General features: G+C 43.9%; 1 protein-coding gene across 1 annotated transcript in view; it reads left to right on the top strand.

Annotated features, from left to right (window-relative positions):
* The window catches only part of cavin2a (caveolae associated protein 2a), a 61,502-nt gene that overhangs the window by 396 nt on the left and 39,213 nt on the right, over positions 1-21,893 (top strand). Inside the window, exon 1 of the mRNA XM_072445354.1 lies at positions 1-213. This exon is cut by the window's left edge and continues 396 nt beyond it. Within this exon, the coding sequence (XP_072301455.1) occupies positions 1-213 (213 nt within the window). The remainder of the gene's footprint in view (positions 214-21,893) is intronic.

Raw genomic sequence — 21,893 nt, 5'->3', positions numbered from 1 at the left:
CGCGCGGTGCAGGGCGACGTGACGCGGCTGTCCAAGGCGCACCTGGCCACGGCCAACAACGTGAGCAAACTCCTGGAGCGGTCACGGAAGCTCAGCGGCGGCGTGAAGGACGTGAAGGAGCGGCTGGACAAGCAGGCGGGACAGGTCAAGCGGCTGGAGAGCAACCACGCGCATCTGCTCAAGAGGAACCACTTCAAGGTGCTCATCTTCCAGGTGAGACACGGGGGGACAAGGAGGGGGACAAGGAGGGGGACGAGGAGGGGGACCGGGGGAGACAAGGGGGGGACGGGGGGGTTGTTGTTGTTGTTGTTGTTGTTGTTGTCAGAAGTGTGAAACTCTGGATTGAGCTGAAAATGTTTTACTGCTGATGATATTAAAGGTTCATTAAAGGTTTATTAAAGGTTCATTAAAGGTTTATTAAAGGTTTATTAAAGGTTCATTAAAGGTTTATTGAAGGTTTATTAAAGGTTCATTAAAGGTTTATTAAAGGTTTATTAAAGGTTCATTAAAGGTTTATTGAAGGTTTATTAAAGGTTCATTAAAGGTTTATTAAAGGTTCATTAAAGGTTTATTGAAGGTTTATTAAAGGTTCATTAAAGGTTTATTGAAGGTTTATTAAAGGTTTATTAAAGGTTTATTGAAGGTTTATTAAAGGTTTATTAAAGGTTCATTAAAGGTTTATTAAAGGTTCATTAAAGGTTTATTGAAGGTTTATTAAAGGTTCATTAAAGGTTTATTAAAGGTTCATTAAAGGTTTATTGAAGGTTTATTAAAGGTTCATTAAAGGTTTATTGAAGGTTTATTAAAGGTTCATTAAAGGTTCATTAAAGGTTTATTAAAGGTTTATTAAAGGTTCATTAAAGGTTTATTAAAGGTTCATTAAAGGTTTATTGAAGGTTTATTAAAGGTTCATTAAAGGTTCATTAAAGGTTTATTAAAGGTCATTAAAGGTTATTTAAGGTCATTAAAGGTCCTTGTTGTGGAGGGTGCACCACCTGCTGGAATGTTTCACACTGTGTTTCATGTGTTTATGGGACAAAGACGATGTAATGAGCAGCAGATGCAAATGAGCTGGAGGGGATTTGCATATCTGGGGGCGGGGCCAAAGGACATGATGTACAATGCAGAAGATGGTCAGTGACACCAGGGGCCACAGGGGGCCCCAGGGGGCCTTAGTGCACACTGTCATGGACCGCTGACACATGTTTAAAGACACATGTTTACAGACACATGTTTACAGACACATGTTTACAGACACATGTTTAAAGACACATGTTTACAGACACATGTTTACAGACACATGTTTACAGACACATGTTTAAAGACACATGTTTACAGACACATGTTTACTGACACATGTTTAAAGACACATGTTTACAGACACATGTTTAAAGACACATGTTTACAGACACATGTTTACAGACACATGTTTACAGACACATGTTTAAAGACACATGTTTACAAACACATGTTTACAAACACATGTTTACAGACACATGTTTACAGACACATGTTTTAAAGACACATGTTTACAGACACATGTTTAAAGACACATGTTTACAGACACATGTTTACAAACACATGTTTACAGACACATGTTTACAGACACATGTTTACAGACACATGTTTACAGACACATGTTTTAAAGACACATGTTTACAGACACATGTTTACAGACACATGTTTAAAGACACATGTTTACAGACGCATGTTTACAGACACATGTTTAATGACACATGTTTAATGACACATGTTTACAGACACATGTTTACAGACACATGTTTACAGACACATGTTTACAGACGCATGTTTAAAGACACATGTTTACAGACACATGTTTACGGACGCATGTTTACAGACGCATGTTTACTGACACATGTTTAAAGACACATGTTTAATGATACATGCTTAATGACACATGTTTACAGACACATGTTTACAGACACATGTTTACAGACGCATGTTTAAAGACACATGTTTACAGACACATGTTTACGGACACATGTTTACATACACATGTTTACAGACACATGTTTACAGACACATGTTTACAGACACATGTTTACAGACGCATGTTTAAAGACACATGTTTAAAGACACATGTTTACAGACCCATTTTTAAAGACACATGTTTACAGACACATGTTCAAAGACACATGTTTACCGACACGTTTACAGACACATGTTTAATGACACATGTTTACAGACACATGTTTACAGACACATGTTTACTGACATGTTTACTGACACATGTTTACGGACACATGTTTACGGACGCATGTTTACGGACGCATGTTTAAAGTAACATGTTTAAAGTAACATGTTTACAGACACATGTTTACAGACACATGATTACAGACACATGTTTAAAGACACATGTTTACAGACACATGTTTACAGAAACATGTTTAAAGGCACATGTTTACAGACAAATGTTTAAAGACGCATGTTTACAGACGCATGTTTACAGACAAATGTTTAAAGACACATGTTTACAGACACATGTTTACAGACACATGTTTGCATACACATGTTTACTTACTCATGTTTACAGACACATGTTTACAGACGCATGTTTACATACACGTTTACTGACACATGTTTACAGACACATGTTTAAAGACACGTTTACAGAAACATGTTTAAAGGCACATGTTTACAGACACATGTTTACAGACGCATGTTAACATACACGTTTACTGACACATGTTTACAGACACATGTTTAAAGACACATGTTTACAGAAACATGTTTAAAGACACATGTTTACAGACACATGTTTACAGACACATGTTTACTGACACATGTTTAAAGACACATGATTACAGACACATGTTTAAAGACATATGTTTAAAGACACATGTTTACAGACACATGTTTAAATACACATGTTTACAGACACATGTTTACAGACACATGTTTACTGAAACATGTTTACTGACACATGTTTACAGAAACATGTTTAAAGACACATGTTTACAGACACATGTTTACAGACACATGTTTACTGACACATGTTTACTGACACATGTTTAAAGACACATGTTTACAGACACATGTTTACTGACACATGTTTACAGACACGTTTAAAGACACGTGTTTACAGACACGTGTTTACAGACACGTGTTTATAGACACATGTTTAAAGACACATGTTTACAGACACATGTTAACAGACACATGTTAACAGACAAATGTTTAAAGACGCATGTTTACAGACACATGTTTACAGACGCATGTTTACAGACGCATGTTTACAGACACATGTTCAAAGACACATGTTTACCGACACATGTTTACAGACACATGTTTAATGACACATGTTTACAGACACATGTTTACTGACACATGTTTACTGACACATGTTTAAAGACACATGTTTACAGACACATGTTTACTGAAACATGTTTACTGACACATGTTTACAGACACATGTTTAAAGACACATGTTTACAGACACATGTTTACAGACACATGTTTACTGACACATGTTTACTGACACATGTTTAAAGACACATGTTTACAGACACATGTTTACTGAAACATGTTTACTGACTCATGTTTACAGACACATGTTTAAAGACACATGTTTACAGACACATGTTTAATGAAACATGTTTACAGACACATGTTTAAAGACACATGTTTACATACACGTTTACTGACACATGTTTAAAGACACATGTTTACATACACGTTTACTGACATGTTTACAGACACATGTTTACGATAAGATATTCCTTTATTGTCCCACATGGGGAAATTTCATGTTTAAAGACACATGTTTACATACACGTTTACTGACACATGTTTACAGACACATGTTTACAGACACATGTTTACAGACGCATGTTTACAGGCATATGTTTACAGACACATGTTTACAGACGCATGTTTACAGACGCATGTTTACAGACGCATGTTTAAAGACACATGTTTAAAGACACATGTTTACAGACACATGTTTAAAGACAAATGTTTACAGACACATGTTTACAGACGCATGTTTAAAGACACATGTTTAAAGACATGTTTACAGACACATGTTTGCAGACGCATGTTTACAGACACATGTTTAAAGACACATGATTACAGACACATGTTTACAGACGCATGTTTACAGACGCAAGTTTACAGACGCATGTTTAAAGACACATGTTTAAAGACACATGTTTACAGACACATGTTTAAAGACACATGTTTACAGACACATGTTTACAGACGCATGTTTGCAGACGCATGTTTAAAGACACATGTTTAAAGACACATGTTTACAGACACATGTTTGCAGACGCATGTTTACAGACGCATGTTTACAGACACATGTTTAAAGACACATGTTTACAGACACATGTTTACAGACGCATTTTTACAGACGCATGTTTACAGACGCATGTTTACAGACACATGTTTAAAGACACATGTTTACAGACACATGTTTACTGACACATGTTTACTGACACATGTTTAAAGACACATGTTTACTGAAACATGTTTACTGACACATGTTTACTGACACATGTTTACAGACACATGTTTACTGAAACATGTTTACAGACACATGTTTAAAGACACATGTTTACATACACGTTTACTGACACATGTTTAAAGACACATGTTTACATACACGTTTACTGACACATGTTTACAGACACATGTTTACAGACACATGTTTACATACACATGTTTAAAGACACATGTTTACATACACGTTTACTGACACATGTTTACAGACACATGTTTACAGACACATGTTTACAGACGCATGTTTACAGGCATATGTTTACAGACACATGTTTACAGACGCATGTTTACAGACACATGTTTACAGACGCATGTTTAAAGACACATGTTTAAAGACACATGTTTACAGACACATGTTTAAAGACAAATGTTTACAGACACATGTTTTCATACGCATGTTTACAGACGCATGTTTAAAGACACATGTTTAAAGACACATGTTTACAGACACATGTTTGCAGACGCATGTTTACAGACGCATGTTTACAGACACATTTAAAGACACATGTTTACAGACACATGTTTACAGACACATGTTAACTTACACATGTTTACTGACACATGTTTAAAGACACACGTTTACAGACACATGTTTACTGACACATGTTTACTGACACATGTTTACTGAAACATGTTTACAGACACATGTTTACGGACACATGTTTACAGACGCACGTTTAAAGACATGCTTAAAGACACATGTTTACAGACACAGTTTTAAAGACACATGTTTACAGACGCATGTTTACAGACACATGTTCAAAGATACATGTTTACCGACACATGTTTACAGACACATGTTTAATGACACATGTTTACTGACACATGTTTACGGACACATGTTTACAGACGCATGTTTACAGACGCATGTTTACAGACGCATTTTTAAAGTAACATGTTTAAAGACACATGTTTACAGACAAATGTTTAAAGACGCATGTTTACAGACGCATGTTTACAGACGCATGTTTACAGACAAATGTTTAAAGACACATGTTTACAGATACATGTTTACAGACACATGTTTACTGACACATGTTTACAGACACATGTTTAAAGACACATGTTTACAGACACATGTTTGCATACACATATTTACTTACTCATGTTTACAGACACATGTTTACAGTCACATGTTTACATACACGTTTACTGACACATGTTTATAGACACATGTTTAAAGACACATGTTTACAGAAACATGTTTAAAGACACATGTTTACAGACACATGTTTACAGACTTATGTTTACATACACGTTTACTGACACATGTTTACAGAAACATTTTTAAAGACACATGTTTACAAACACATGTTTACAGACACATGTTTACTGACAAATGTTTAAAGACACATGATTACAGACACATGTTTAAAGACACATGTTTACAGACACATGTTTACTGAAACATGTTTACTGACACATGTTTACAGACACATGTTTAAAGACACATGTTTACAGACACATGTTTACAGACACATGTTTAAAGACACATGTTTACAGACAGATGTTTACATACACATGTTTACTTACTCATGTTTACAGACACATGTTTACAGACGCATGTTTACATACACATGTTTACTGACACTTGTTTACAGACACATGTTTACATACACATGTTTAAAGACACATGTTTACAGACACATGTTTACATATGCATGTTTACATACACATGTTTACAGACACATGTTTACAGACACACTTTTACTGACACATGTTTACAGGCACATGTTTATAGACGTATGTTTACAGACGTATGTTTACAGACGCATGTTTACAGACGTATGTTTACAGACTCACGTTTACAGACACATGTTTACAGACACATCTTTAAAGACACATGTTTACTTACTCATGTTTACAGACACATGTTTTCTGACACATGTTTACAGACGCATGTTTACAGACACATGTTTACAGACACATCTCTAAAGACACATGTTTACTTACTCATGTTTACAGACACATGTTTACTGACACATGTTTAAAGACACATGTTTACAGACACATGTTTACTGAAACATGTTTACTGACACATGTTTACAGAAACATGTTTAAAGACACATGTTTACAGACACATGTTTACAGACACATGTTTACTGACACATGTTTACTGACACATGTTTAAAGACACATGTTTACAGACACATGTTTAAAGACACATGTTTACAGACACATGTTTAATGAAACATGTTTACAGACACATGTTTAAAGACACATGTTTACATACACGTTTACTGACACATGTTTAAAGACACATGTTTACATACACGTTTACTGACATGTTTACAGACACATGTTTACGATAAGATATTCCTTTATTGTCCCACATGGGGAAATTTCATGTTTAAAGACACATGTTTACATACACGTTTACTGACACATGTTTACAGACACATGTTTACAGACACATGTTTACAGACGCATGTTTACAGGCATATGTTTACAGACACATGTTTACAGACGCATGTTTACAGACGCATGTTTACAGACGCATGTTTAAAGACACATGTTTAAAGACACATGTTTACAGACACATGTTTAAAGACAAATGTTTACAGACACATGTTTACAGACGCATGTTTACAGACGCATGTTTACAGACGCATGTTTAAAGACACATGTTTAAAGACATGTTTACAGACACATGTTTGCAGACGCATGTTTACAGACACATGTTTAAAGACACATGATTACAGACACATGTTTACAGACGCATGTTTACAGACGCAAGTTTACAGACGCATGTTTAAAGACACATGTTTAAAGACACATGTTTACAGACACATGTTTAAAGACACATGTTTACAGACACGTTTACAGACGCATGTTTGCAGACGCATGTTTAAAGACACATGTTTAAAGACACATGTTTACAGACACATGTTTGCAGACGCATGTTTACAGACGCATGTTTACAGACACATGTTTAAAGACACATGTTTACAGACACATGTTTACAGACGCATGTTTACAGACGCATGTTTACAGACGCATGTTTACAGACACATGTTTAAAGACACATGTTTACAGACACATGTTTACTGACACATGTTTACTGACACATGTTTAAAGACACATGTTTACTGAAACATGTTTACTGACACATGTTTACTGACACATGTTTACAGACACATGTTTACTGAAACATGTTTAGAGACACATGTTCAAAGACACATGTTTACATACACGTTTACTGACACATGTTTAAAGACACATGTTTACATACACGTTTACTGACACATGTTTACAGACACATGTTTACAGACACATGTTTACAGACGCATGTTTACAGGCATATGTTTACAGACACATGTTTACAGACGCATGTTTACAGACGCATGTTTACAGACGCATGTTTAAAGACACATGTTTAAAGACACATGTTTACAGACACATGTTTAAAGACAAATGTTTACAGACACATGTTTACATACGCATGTTTACAGACGCATGTTTAAAGACACATGTTTAAAGACACATGTTTACAGACACATGTTTGCAGACGCATGTTTACAGACGCATGTTTACAGACACATTTAAAGACACATGTTTACAGACACATGTTAACTGACACATGTTTACTGACACATGTTTAAAGACACACGTTTACAGACACATGTTTACTGACACATGTTTACTGAAACATGTTTACAGACACATGTTTACGGACACATGTTTACAGACGCACGTTTAAAGACATGTTTAAAGACACATGTTTACAGACACATTTTTAAAGACACATGTTTACAGACGCATGTTTACAGACACATGTTCAAAGATACATGTTTACCGACACATGTTTACAGACACATGTTTAATGACACATGTTTACTGACACATGTTTACGGACACATGTTTACAGACGCATGTTTACAGACGCATGTTTACAGACGCATTTTTAAAGTAACATGTTTAAAGACACATGTTTACAGACAAATGTTTAAAGACGCATGTTTACAGACGCATGTTTACAGACGCATGTTTACAGACAAATGTTTAAAGACACATGTTTACAGATACATGTTTACAGACACATGTTTACTGACACATGTTTACAGACACATGTTTAAAGACACATGTTTACAGACACATGTTTGCATACACATATTTACTTACTCATGTTTACAGACACATGTTTACAGACACATGTTTGCATACACATATTTACTTACTCATGTTTATAGACACATGTTTAAAGACACATGTTTACAGAAACATGTTTAAAGACACATGTTTACAGACACATGTTTACAGACTTATGTTTACATACACGTTTACTGACACATGTTTACAGAAACATTTTTAAAGACACATGTTTACAGACACATGTTTACAGACACATGTTTACTGACACATGTTTAAAGACACATGATTACAGACACATGTTTAAAGACACATGTTTACAGACACATGTTTACTGAAACATGTTTACTGACACATGTTTACAGACACATGTTTAAAGACACATGTTTACAGACACATGTTTACAGACACATGTTTAAAGACACATGTTTACAGACAGATGTTTACATACACATGTTTACTTACTCATGTTTACAGACACATGTTTACAGACGCATGTTTACATACACATGTTTACTGACACTTGTTTACAGACACATGTTTACATACACATGTTTAAAGACACATGTTTACAGACACATGTTTACATATGCATGTTTACATACACATGTTTACAGACACATGTTTACAGACACACTTTTACTGACACATGTTTACAGGCACATGTTTATAGACGTATGTTTACAGACGTATGTTTACAGACGCATGTTTACAGACGTATGTTTACAGACGCATGTTTACAGACGTATGTTTACAGACTCACGTTTACAGACACATGTTTACAGACACATCTTTAAAGACACATGTTTACTCACTCATGTTTACAGACACATGTTTACTGACACATGTTTACAGACGCATGTTTACAGACACATGTTTACAGACACATGTTTACTGACACATGTTTACAGACACATGTTCACAGACACATTTTTACTTACTCTATTTTACAGACACATGTTTACAGACGCATGTTTACAGACACATGTTTACAGACACATGTTTACAGACACATGTTTACAGGCACATGTTTATAGACGTATGTTTACAGACGTATGTTTACAGACGCATGTTTACAGACGTATGTTTACAGACTCACGTTTACAGACACATGTTTACAGACACATCTTTAAAGACACATGTTTACAGACACATGTTTACAGACACATCTTTAAAGACACATGTTTACTTACTCATGTTTACAGACACATGTTTACTGACACATGTTTACAGACGCATGTTTACAGACACATGTTTACAGACACATCTTTAAAGACACATGTTTACAGACACATGTTTACAGACACATCTTTAAAGACACATGTTTACTTACTCATGTTTACAGACACATGTTTACTGACACATGTTTACAGACGCATGTTTACAGACACATGTTTACAGACACATGTTTACAGACACATGTTTACTGACACATGTTTACAGACACATGTTCACAGACACATTTTTACTTACTCTATATTACAGACACATGTTTACAGACGCATGTTTACAGACACATGTTTACAGACACATGTCTACCTACACATGTTTACCTACACATGTTTACAGGCATATGTTTACAGACACATGTTTACAGACACATCTTTAAAGACACATGTTTACTTACTCATGTTTACAGACACATGTTTACTGACACATGTTTACAGACGCATGTTTACAGACACATGTTTACAGACACATGTTTACAGACACATGTTTACTGACACATGTTTACAGACACATGTTCACAGACACATTTTTACTTACTCTATATTACAGACACATGTTTACAGACGCATGTTTACAGACACATGTTTACAGACACATGTCTACCTACACATGTTTACCTACACATGTTTACAGGCATATGTTTACAGACACATGTTTACAGACAGATGTTTACAGACACATGTTTACAGACACATGTTTACAGACACATTTTACTGACACATGTCTACAGACACAACTTAATAAAACAGAGATAACATCGCAGGCCTTAAGTGTATTTTCTCCATTGGCTCCTGCACTGAGGCTTTTGCATGTGGAGCTGTGGAGGCGGGGCTTGTGCAGGCGAGGGCGTGGCACTGACAGCGGCGATGATTGCGATGGTGATCCAGGTTCAAACCGGTCCGACGGGCGAAAGCTCCTGACTGCGGCTTTAGTTACTGTTGTGAGCCTGAATACAGGATACGATTACACCCAATGGGACGCCGCGGGGGCGGGGCTAAACTCTGCCTCACAAACAGACAAAAGAAACTGCAACGTTCATTTGTCCGACAAGTCAGATACATTTACCTAAACCAGGACTAAACCATGACTAAACCAGGTCCAAACCAGGTCTAAACCAAGACTAAACCAGGACTAAACCATGACTAAACCAGGTCCAAACCAGGTCTAAACCAAGACTAAACCAGGACTAAACCAGGACTAAACCAGGTCTAAACCAGGACTAAACCAGGTCCAAACCAGGTCCAAACTAGGTCCAAACCAGATCCAAATCAGGTCTAAAACAGGTCTAAACCAGGACTAAACCAGGTCTAAACCAGGTCTAAACCAGGTCTAAACCAGGACTAAACCAGGTCTAAACCAGGTCTAAACCAGGTCTAAACCAGGACTAAACCTGGTCTAAACCAGGACTAAACCAGGACTAAACCAGGATGTGGTAGTATGTGCAGGAGTATGTGCAGGAGTATGTGCAGTAGTATGTGTAGTAGTATGTGCAGGAGTATGTGTAGTAGTATGTGCAGGAGTATGTGTAGTAGTATGTGCAGTAGTATGTGCAGTAGTATGTGCAGTAGTATGTGCAGTAGTATGTGTAGTAGTATGTGCAGTAGTATGTGCAGTAGTATGTGCAGGAGTATGTGCAGTAGTATGTGCAGGAGTATGTGCAGTAGTATGTGCAGTAGTATGTGTAGTAGTATGTGCAGTAGTATGTGCAGTAGTATGTGCAGGAGTATGTGCAGTAGTATGTGCAGGAGTATGTGCAGTAGTATGTGCAGTAGTATGTGTAGTAGTATGTGCAGTAGTATGTGCAGTAGTATGTGCAGGAGTATGTGTAGTAGTATGTGCAGTAGTATGTGTAGTAGTATATGCAGTAGTATGTGCAGGAGTATGTGCAGTAGTATGTGCAGGAGTATGTGCAGTAGTATGTGCAGTAGTATGTGTAGTAGTATGTGCAGTAGTATGTGCAGTAGTATGTGCAGGAGTATGTGTAGTAGTATGTGCAGTAGTATGTGCAGGAGTATGTGCAGTAGTATGTGCAGTAGTATGTGCAGTAGTATGTGCAGTAGTATGTGCAGTAGTATGTGCAGTAGTATGTGCAGTAGTATGTGTAGTAGTATGTGCAGTAGTATGTGCAGTAGTATGTGCAGTAGTATGTGCAGTAGTATGTGCAGTAGTATGTGCAGTAGTATGTGCAGTAGTATGTGCAGGAGTATGTGTAGTAGTATGTGCAGTAGTATGTGCAGGAGTATGTGCAGTAGTATGTGCAGTAGTATGTGCAGTAGTATGTGCAGTAGTATGTGCAGTAGTATGTGCAGTAGTATGTGTAGTAGTATGTGCAGTAGTATGTGCAGTAGTATGTGCAGTAGTATGTGCAGTAGTATGTGTAGTAGTATGTGCAGTAGTATGTGCAGTATTTGGGCGTGTGTGAGAACAGCTCTTCAGACACAGACAGGATTTTGTGATTTTTCCTGAGGCAAAAAGTAAAGAAGAGGTAAAAAGAGAGAGAGAGAGAGAGAGAGAGAGAGAGAGAGAGGGAGAGAGAGAGGGAGGGGGAGGAGAGAGAGAGAGGGAGAGAGAGAGAGAGAGAGAGAGAGAGAGAGAGAGAGAGAGGGAGGGGGAGGGGGAGGGGGAGGGAGGGAGAGTCAGTGCAGTAGAAGAGCGAGAGGTGAGGTTTGTTTACTCTGTGACGCTCCTTAAAGTCGCTGAGGTCACGGCGAGTTTGAGGATGTGGGCGGGGACAGGGGGCAGAGGAAAGCCGGCTGACTCTGCAGTAGTGGAAAGTAACGACGTACACAAGTAAAAGTACTGTGACTGTATGTGCGTGTACTCATGGGGTCTAAGTTTATCCAGGGTTTAGGTCTGAAACGTTACTTCCTGGTTGTAAATCATGACGTCACACTGTTCCCTAGCAACCAGACCTCTGATGTCACGGAGCAGCAGGATGTACTCTGATGTGTTTACTTCAGTACATTCAGAGCCGGAGCAATACTTTCTACTTTTACTTCAGTACATTCAGAGCCGGAGCAGTACTTTCTACTTTTACTTCAGTACATTCAGAGCCGGAGAAGTACTTTCTAAATACTTTTGACGGAAACTAAGTCTTTATAGAAATCATACTTTGACACAGATTCTCAAAGTCTGTGTGAGTTACTTTGACTTTTTAGTTGTACTTATACTTTTACTTGAGTAGATTTTTAGAGGTGCCACTTTACTTTTACTCGAGTATTTCTTTGCTCCAGTGTCAGTACTTTTACAAAAGGAGTTCTTCCTCTGCTCGAGACTGAAGGTCCAGGTCCTGGTCCTGGTCCTAGTCCTGGTCCTAGTCCTGGTCCTGGTCCTGGTCCTGGTCCTGTACCAGGACCTGGTCCTGGTCCTGGTCCAGGACCAGGTCCTGGACCTGGTCCTGGTCTTGGACCTGGTCCTGGACCTGGTCCTGGTCCTGGTCCTGGTCCTGGACCTGGTCCTGGTCCTGGTCCTGGTCCTGGTCCTGGTCCTGGACCTGGTCCTGGTCCAGGACCAGGTCCTGGACCTGGTCTTGGACCTGGTCCTGGACCAGGACCTGGTCCTGGTCCTGGTCCTGGTCCTGGTCCCATGGACTCGGATCTTCTGCCTTTGTCTGGTGTTTTCGCTGCATTTGATTCGAAGCCAAACTCTGCAGAACAAAACATTTGAGAGAAGTGAACCGCGAAATACCAGTCCTGGTTTAGTCCTGGTTTAGTCCTGGTTTAGTCCTGGTTTAGTCCTGGTTTAGTCCTGGTTTAGACCTGGTTTTGACCTGGTTTAGTCATGGTTTAGTCCTGGTTTAGACCTGGTTTAGTCCTGGTTTAGTCCTGGTTTAGACCTGGTTTAGTCCTGGTTTAGTCCTGGTTTAGACCTGTTTAGTCCTGGTTTTGACCTGGTTTAGTCCTGGTTTAGTCCTGGTTTAGACCTGGTTTAGAACTGGTTAAGACCTGGTTTAGTCCTGGTTTAGTCCTGGTTTAGACCTGGAACAGTTTGCAGCCGAGTGTGAAGCGTCTGGGATGAGAATCAGCACCTCCAAATCCGAGGCCATGGTTCTCGACCGGAAAAAGGTGTCTTGCCCTCTCCAGGTGGGTGGGGTGTCCTTGCCCCAAGTGGAGGAGTTCAAGTATCTCGGGGTCTTGTTCACGAGTGAGGGAAGGATGGAGCGTGAGATCGACAGGCGGATCGGTGCAGCGGCTGCAGTGATGCAGTCGCTGCATCGGACTGTTGTGGTGAAGAGGGAGCTGAGCCGAAAGGCAAAGCTCTCTATTTACCGGTCGGTCTACGTTCCTACCCTCACCTATGGTCATGAGCTTTGGGTAGTGACCGAAAGAACAAGATCGCGGATACAAGCGGTCGAAATGAGTTTCCTCCGCCGTGTGGCTGGGCGCTCCCTTAGAGATAGGGTGAGGAGCTCGGCCACACGGGGGGAGCTCCACGTCGAGAGGACTAAACCAGGACTAAACCAGGTCTTAACCAGGACTAAACCAGGTCTAAACCAGGATTAAACCAGGACTAAACCAGGTCTAAACCAGGACTAAACCAGGTCTAAACCAGGATTAAACCAGGACTAAACCAGGTCTAAACCAGGACTAAACCAGGACTAAACCAGGACTAAACCAGGTCTAAATCAGGACTAAACCAGGACTAAACCAAGTCTAAACCAGGTCTAAACCAGGACTAAACCAGGACTAAACCAGGACTAAACCAGGTCTAAACCAGGACTAAACCAGGACTAAACCAGGTCTTAACCAGTTCTAAACCAGGTCTAAACCAGGACTAAACCAGGACTAAACCAGGTCAAAACCAGGACTAAACAGGTCTAAACCAGGACTAAACCAGGACTAAACCAGGTCTAAACCAGGACTAAACCAGGACTAAACCAGGTCTAAACCAGGTCTTAACCAGGACTAAACCAGGACTAAACCAAGACTAAACCAGGTCTAAACCAGGACTAAACCAGGTCTAAACCAGGTCTTAACCAGGACTAAACCAGGACTAAACCAGGTCTTAACCAGGACTAAACCAGGTCTAAACCAGGTCTAAACCAGGACTAAACCAGGACTAAACCAGGTCTAAACCAGGATTAAACCAGGACTAAACCAGGTCTAAACCAGGACTAAACCAGGTCTAAACCAGGTCTAAACCAGGACTAAACCAGGTCTAAACCAGGTCTAAACCAGGACTAAACCATGACTAAACCAGGTCTAAACCAGGACTAAACCAGGTCTAAACCAGGTCTTAACCAGGACTAAACCAGGACTAAACCAGGACTAAACCAGGACTAAACCAGGTCTAAACCAGGTCTAAACCAGGACTAAACCAGGACTAAACAGGTCTAAACCAGGACTAAACCAGGACTTAACCAGGTCTAAACCAGGTCTTAACCAGGACTAAACCAGGACTAAACCAAGACTAAACCAGGTCTTAACCAGGTCTTAACCAGGACTAAACCAGGATTAAACCAGGACTAAACCAGGTCTAAACCAGGACTAAACCAGGTCTTAACCAGGACTAAACCAGGACTAAACCAGGTCTTAACCAGGACTAAACCAGGTCTAAACCAGGATTAAACCAGGACTAAACCAGGTCTAAACCAGGACTAAACCAGGTCTAAACCAGGACTAAACCAGGTCTAAACCAGGTCTAAACCAGGACTAAACCAGGTCTAAACCAGGTCTAAACCAGGACTAAACTAGGTCTAAACCAGGTCTAAACCAGGACTAAACCAGGACTAAACCAGGTCTTAACCAGGACTAAACCAGGTCTAAACCAGGACTAAACCAGGACTAAACCAGGTCTTAACCAGGTCTTAACCAGGACTAAACCAGGACTAAACCAGGACTAAACCAGGACTAAACCAGGTCTAAACCAGGTCTAAACCAGGACTAAACCAGGACTAAACAGGTCTAAACCAGGACTAAACCAGGTCTAAACCAGGACTAAACCAGGTCTAAACCAGGTCTAAACCAGGACTAAACCAGGACTAAACAGGTCTAAACCAGGACTAAACCAGGTCTAAACCAGGACTAAACCAGGACTAAAGCAGGTCTTAACCAGGACTAAACCAAGACTAAACCAGGTCTTAACCAGGTCTAAACCAGGTCTAAACCAGGACTAAACCAGGACTAAACGGGTCTAAACCAGGACTAAACCAGGACTAAACCAGGTCTAAACCAGGACTAAACCAGGACTAAACCAGGTCTTAACCAGGACTAAACCAGAACTAAACCAGGACTAAACCAGGTCTTAACCAGGACTAAACCAAGACTAAACCAGGTCTTAACCAGCTCTTAACCAGGTCTAAACCAGGTCTAAACCAGGACTAAACCAGGTCTAAACCAGGTCTTAACCAGGACTAAACCAGGGCTAAACCAGGACTAAACCAGGACTAAACCAGAAAGAAAAAAGGCAATATCTCAAATATAAAGTTTGTTATAGTAAAATTATTCTAACCTGTCAGAGGATGTGTGCTGCGCTAACAAGGAGCTAACGAGGCGCTAACAAGGTGCTAATGAGGTGCTAATGAGCGGCTCGTTAGCGCTGTATGTCCCGCCTCCTCTTCACACTGTTAATGTTTGTGTCCACTCTTCTGCGTCAGAATCCTCAGGTAAACTCTGAGTGTCAGGGTCAGAGGCCAGGGTCACAGGTCAGAGGTCGGGGTCAGAGGTCAGGGTCACAGGTCGGGGTCACAGGTCAGGGTCACAGGTCAGGTTTAGCGGCTAGGGTCACAGGTCAGAGGTTGGGGTCACAGATCAGAGGTCAGGGTCACAGGTTGGGGTCAAATATCAGGGTCACAGGTCAGGGTCACAGGTCAGAGGTCGGGGTCAGAGGTCAGGTTTAGGGTTCATGTATAATTAAAATCTAATCAAACTGTTGTTAAACATCCAGACGCGCCTCGTCACTCGTTACGTTCAGTTTAAATAAAGTTTGATGTCGTTCTTTAGGAAGTTTGTCCTTAAAATGATGTTTAAATATCAAACCGATATATCGAACCGATATATCACTCTAGCTTGTTATTAATAATTTTCTAGTTTTAGATCATCGCTCATGCTGATGTTTTATGTTTTACAGTGAATTATTAAAATATAAATGTCCTGGTTTAGTCCTGGATTAGACCTGGTTTAGTCCTGTGTTAGACCTGGTTTAGGCCTGGTTCATAAACCAGATTAAATCTAGGCTATTTCAGGACTTTTCATTAAAAACAGGAAGTTAATTTCATCACAGATAATTAGAACGCCTCTCCTTGAACCGACACCTTAACGTGGTGGAGGGGTTTGAGTGCCCGAATGATCCCGGGAGCTATGTTGTCGGGGGCTTCATGCCCCTGGTAGGGTCTCCCAAGGCAAACAGGTCCTAGGTGACGGGTCAGACAAAGATCGGCTCAGAAGCCTCTTATGACGACGACACGAACAAGGCCGTTTACGTCGCCCGGATCGGCGTCACCGGGGCCCCATCCTGGAGCCAGGCCTGGGATGGGTGCTCCATGGCGAGCGCCTGGTGGCCGGGTCTTACCCCACGGGGCCCGGCCGGGCACAGCCCGAAAGAGCGACGTGGGGCCGCCCTCCCGTGGGCCCACCACCCGCAGGAGGATCCATAAGGGGCCGGTGCAGAGAGATCTGGGCGGCAGTCGACGGCAGGGGCCTCGGCGACCAGATCTCCAGACACAGAGACTAACTCTGGGGACATGGAATGTCACCTCGCTGGGGGGGAAAGAGCCTGAGCTTGTGCGGGAGGTTGAGCGATACCGACTAGATATAGTCGGCCTCACCTCCATGCGCAGTTTGGGCTCTGGAACCCATCTCCTCGAGAGGGGCTGGACGCTCCACTTCTCTGGTGTTGCCCGCGGGGAGAGGCGGCGGGCTGGTGTGGGCTTGCTGATAGCCCCTCAGCTCAGCCGCCACGTGTTGGAGTTTACCCCGGTGAACGAGAGGGTCGCGTCCCTCCGCCTTCGGGTGGGGGACAGGTCTCTCACTGTTGTGGCGGCCTACGGGCCGAACAGCAGTGCAGAGTACCCGGCCTTCTTGGAGTCCTTGGGAGGGGTACTGGACAGTGCACCGACCGGGGACTCCGTTGTTCTACTGGGGGACTTCAACGCCCACGTGGGCAATGACAGTGACACCTGGAGAGGGGTGATCGGGAAGAACGGCTTCCCCGATCTGAACCCGAGCGGTGTTCAGTTATTGGACTTCTGTGCTAGCCACGGATTGTCCATAACGAACACCATGTTCAAGCACAAGGGTGTCCATCAGTGCACATGGCACCAGGACACCCTAGGCCGGAGGTCAATGATCGACTTTGTTGTCGTGTCATCAGACCTCCGGCCGCGTGTTTTGGACACTCGGGTGAAGAGAGGGGCAGAGTTGTCAACCGATCACCACCTGGTGGTGAGTTGGATCTGCTGGCGGAGGAGGAAGCCGGACAGACTTGGCAGACCCAAGCGCATTGTGAGGGTCTGTTGGGAACGTCTTGTGGAGCCCTCTGTCAGTAGGGTATTCAACTCGCACCTCCGGGAGAGTTTCTCCCATGTCCCGGGGGAGGTTGGGGACATTGAGTCCGAGTGGACCATGTTCTCCGCCTCCATTGTTGATGCGGCTGCTCGGAGTTGTGGTCGCAAGGTCTCCGGTGCCTGTCGTGGCGGCAACCCCCGAACCCGGTGGTGGACACCGGAAGTAAGGGATGCCGTCAGACTGAAGAAGGAGGCCTATCAGGCCACTCTGGCTTGTAGGTCTCCGGAGGTCATCGACGGGTATCGGCAGGCCAAGCGAGCCGCGGCTCGTGCTGTCGCAGAGGCAAAAACCCGGGCCTGGGAGGAGTTCGGGGAGGCCATGGAGGAGGACTATCGGTCGGCACCAAAGAAATTCTGGCAAACCGTCCGGCGCCTCAGGAGGGGGAAGCAGTGTCTCACCAACACCGTTTACGGTGCGGGTGGAGGCCTGCTGACCTCAACTGGGGATGTCGTCGGACGGTGGAAGGAATACTTTGAGGATCTCCTTAATCCCTCAGTCACGTCTTCCGAAGAGGAAGTGGAGACCGGGGACTCGGAGGCTGGCTCATCCATCACCCAAGCTGAAGTCACTGAGGTTGTTCGCAAACTCCTCGGTGGCAGGGCTCCGGGGGTGGATGAGATCCGCCCTGAGGACCTAAAGTATCTGGATGTTGTAGGACTGTCTTGGTTGACACGTCTCTGCAACATCGCGTGGCGTTCGGGGACCGTGCCTCTGGACTGGCAGACCGGGGTGGTGGTCCCTCTGTTCAAGAAGGGGGACCGGAGGGTGTGTGCCAACTACAGAGGGATCACACTCCTCAGCCTCCCGGGTAAGGTCTATTCCAAGGTACTGGAGAGGAGAATCCGACCGATAGTCGAACCTCGGATTCAGGAGGAGCAGAGTGGTTTTCGTCCCGGTCGTGGAACACTGGACCAGCTCTATACCCTCCATCGGGTGCTCGAGGGTTCATGGGAGTTTGCCCAACCAGTCCACATGTGCTTTGTGGATCTGGAGAAGGCTTTCGACCGTGTCCCTCGGGGTGTCCTTTGGGGGGTGCTCCGGGAGTACGGGGTCCGGGGCCCTTTGCTCAGGGCTGTCCGGTCCCTGTATGACCGGAGCAGGAGCTGTGTTCACATTGCCGGCAGTAAGTCAGACCTGTTCCCAGTGCATGTTGGACTCCGCCAGGGCTGCCCTTTGTCACCGGTTCTGTTCATAATTTTTATGGACAGAATTTCAAGGCGCAGTCAGGGGTCGGAGGGTGTCCGGTTTGGGGACCACAGGATCTCATCTCTGCTGTTTGCAGACGATGTTGTCCTGATGGCTCCATCAAACCCGGACCTGCAACATGCACTGGAACAGTTTGCAGCCGAGTGTGAAGCGTCTGGGATGAGAATCAGCACCTCCAAATCCGAGGCCATGGTTCTCGACCGGAAAAAGGTGTCTTGCCCTCTCCAGGTGGGTGGGGTGTCCTTGCCCCAAGTGGAGGAGTTCAAGTATCTCGGGGTCTTGTTCACGAGTGAGGGAAGGATGGAGCGTGAGATCGACAGGCGGATCGGTGCAGCGGCTGCAGTGATGCAGTCGCTGCATCGGACTGTTGTGGTGAAGAGGGAGCTGAGCCGAAAGGCAAAGCTCTCTATTTACCGGTCGGTCTACGTTCCTACCCTCACCTATGGTCATGAGCTTTGGGTAGTGACCGAAAGAACAAGATCGCGGATACAAGCGGTCGAAATGAGTTTCCTCCGCCGTGTGGCTGGGCGCTCCCTTAGAGATAGGGTGAGGAGCTCGGCCACACGGGGGGAGCTCCACGTCGAGAGGAGCCAGCTGAGGTGGCTCGGGCATCTGTTTCGGATGCCTCCTGGGCGCCTCCCTTGGGAGGTGTTTCAGGCATGTCCCACCGGGAAGAGGCCCCGGGGAAGACCCAGGACACGCTGGAGAGACTATGTCTCTCGGCTGGCCTGGGAACGCCTCGGGATCCCCCCGGAGGAGTTAGAGGAAGTGTCTGGGGAGAAGGAAGTCTGGGAGTCCCTGCTCAGACTGCTGCCCCCGCGACCCGGCCCCGGATAAAGCGGCAGAAGATGGATGGATGGATGGATGGATAATTAGAACGTTCTGTCATGATCTGATCTCTGAAGTCACATGATGTAAACGTGAGTAATCTGACTTGAGTGAGTAAACTGACTTCAGTGAGTAATCTGACTTCAGTGAGTAATCTGACTTCAGTGAGTAATCTGACTTCAGTGAGTAATCTGACTTCTGTGAGTAATCTGACTTCAGTGAGTAATCTCACTTCTGTGAGTAATCTGACTTCAGTGAGTAATCTCACTTCTGTGAGTAATCTGACTTCTCTCTCTTCAATTTGAAATCCTCATTTTGTTCTGTTCTTCTAACGTCACGGTTTTCTGTGCTCCACCGGGAGGGGCGGGGCCAACACCTGGAGGGGCGGGGCCAACACCGGGAGGGGCGGGACCAACACCGGGAGGGGCAGGGCCAACACTTGGAGGGGCGGGACCAACACCAGGAGGGGCAGGGCCAACACTTGGAGGGGCGGGACCAACACCGGGAGGGGCGGGGTCAACACTTGGAGGGGCGGGACCAACACCGGGAGGGGCGGGACCAACACCGGGAGGGGCGGGACCAACACCGGGAGGGGCGGGGCCAACACCGGGAGGGGCAGGGCCAACACCGGGAGGGGCAGGGCCAACACCTGAAGGAGCGGGGCCGGTACCTGAAGGGGTGGGACAAACACCATGAGGGGCGGGGCCAACATTGGGAGGGGCGTGGCCAACACTGGGAGGGGCGTGGCCAACACTGGGAGGGGTGGGGCTGACACCTGAAAGGGCGGAGCCTATGAGTCCAAATCACATCAGCTCTAAACTTAAGTGAGTCCTCCCTCTCTGCTCCTCCTCCTCAGCTCCTCCCCTGCCTCTCTGCTCCTCCCCCTCTCCCCCTCCCCTCCTCCTCTGCTCCTCCCCCTCTCCCTCTCTGCTCCTCCCCCTCTCCCTCTCTGCTCCTCTCCTCCCCTCTGCTCCTCCTCCCTCTCTCCCCCTCCTCCTCTCTGCTCCTCCCCCTCTCCTCCCCCTCTCCTCCCTCTCTGCTCCTCCTCCTCTCCTCCCCCTCTCCTCCCCCTCCTCTATCTCTGCTCCTCCTCTGCTCCTCCTCTGCTCCTCCTCTGCTCCTCCTCTGCAGGTCACAGCAGGTCTTGGCATTGGCCTGGAGCAGACTCAGACTCAGACTCAGACTCAGACGTGTTCAGTCTAAACTCGCCGCGTTTGTTTCACATCGAAATGAAAAACTTTCAGACGAAGAACTCCCCGTTTTTAAAGCATCAGACACATGTGAGCCTCCTCCAGGGGGCAATTCCCCTCTGCTCCTCCTCCTCCTCTGCTCCTCCTCCTCCTCTGCTCCTCTCTTCCAAACCAGGTCTAAAGTGTTTCCTTCTTCATGTTGGATTCGGGCCAATGGGAGCGTCGAGTGTCGCTCTCACAACTGACTCTGGCACCAGCAGGAGGCCGGTCCATGTTTAGTCCTGACTCTGGCACCAGCAGGAGGCCGGTCCATGTTTAGTCC

Source organism: Eucyclogobius newberryi, unplaced genomic scaffold (assembly GCF_026437365.1).
Source record: "Eucyclogobius newberryi isolate DKJ021-1_F unplaced genomic scaffold, fEucNew1.0.hap1 SCAF_14, whole genome shotgun sequence".
Lineage (NCBI taxonomy): Eukaryota > Metazoa > Chordata > Actinopteri > Gobiiformes > Gobiidae > Eucyclogobius > Eucyclogobius newberryi.
This window is presented reverse-complemented; position numbering and strand designations above follow the sequence as displayed.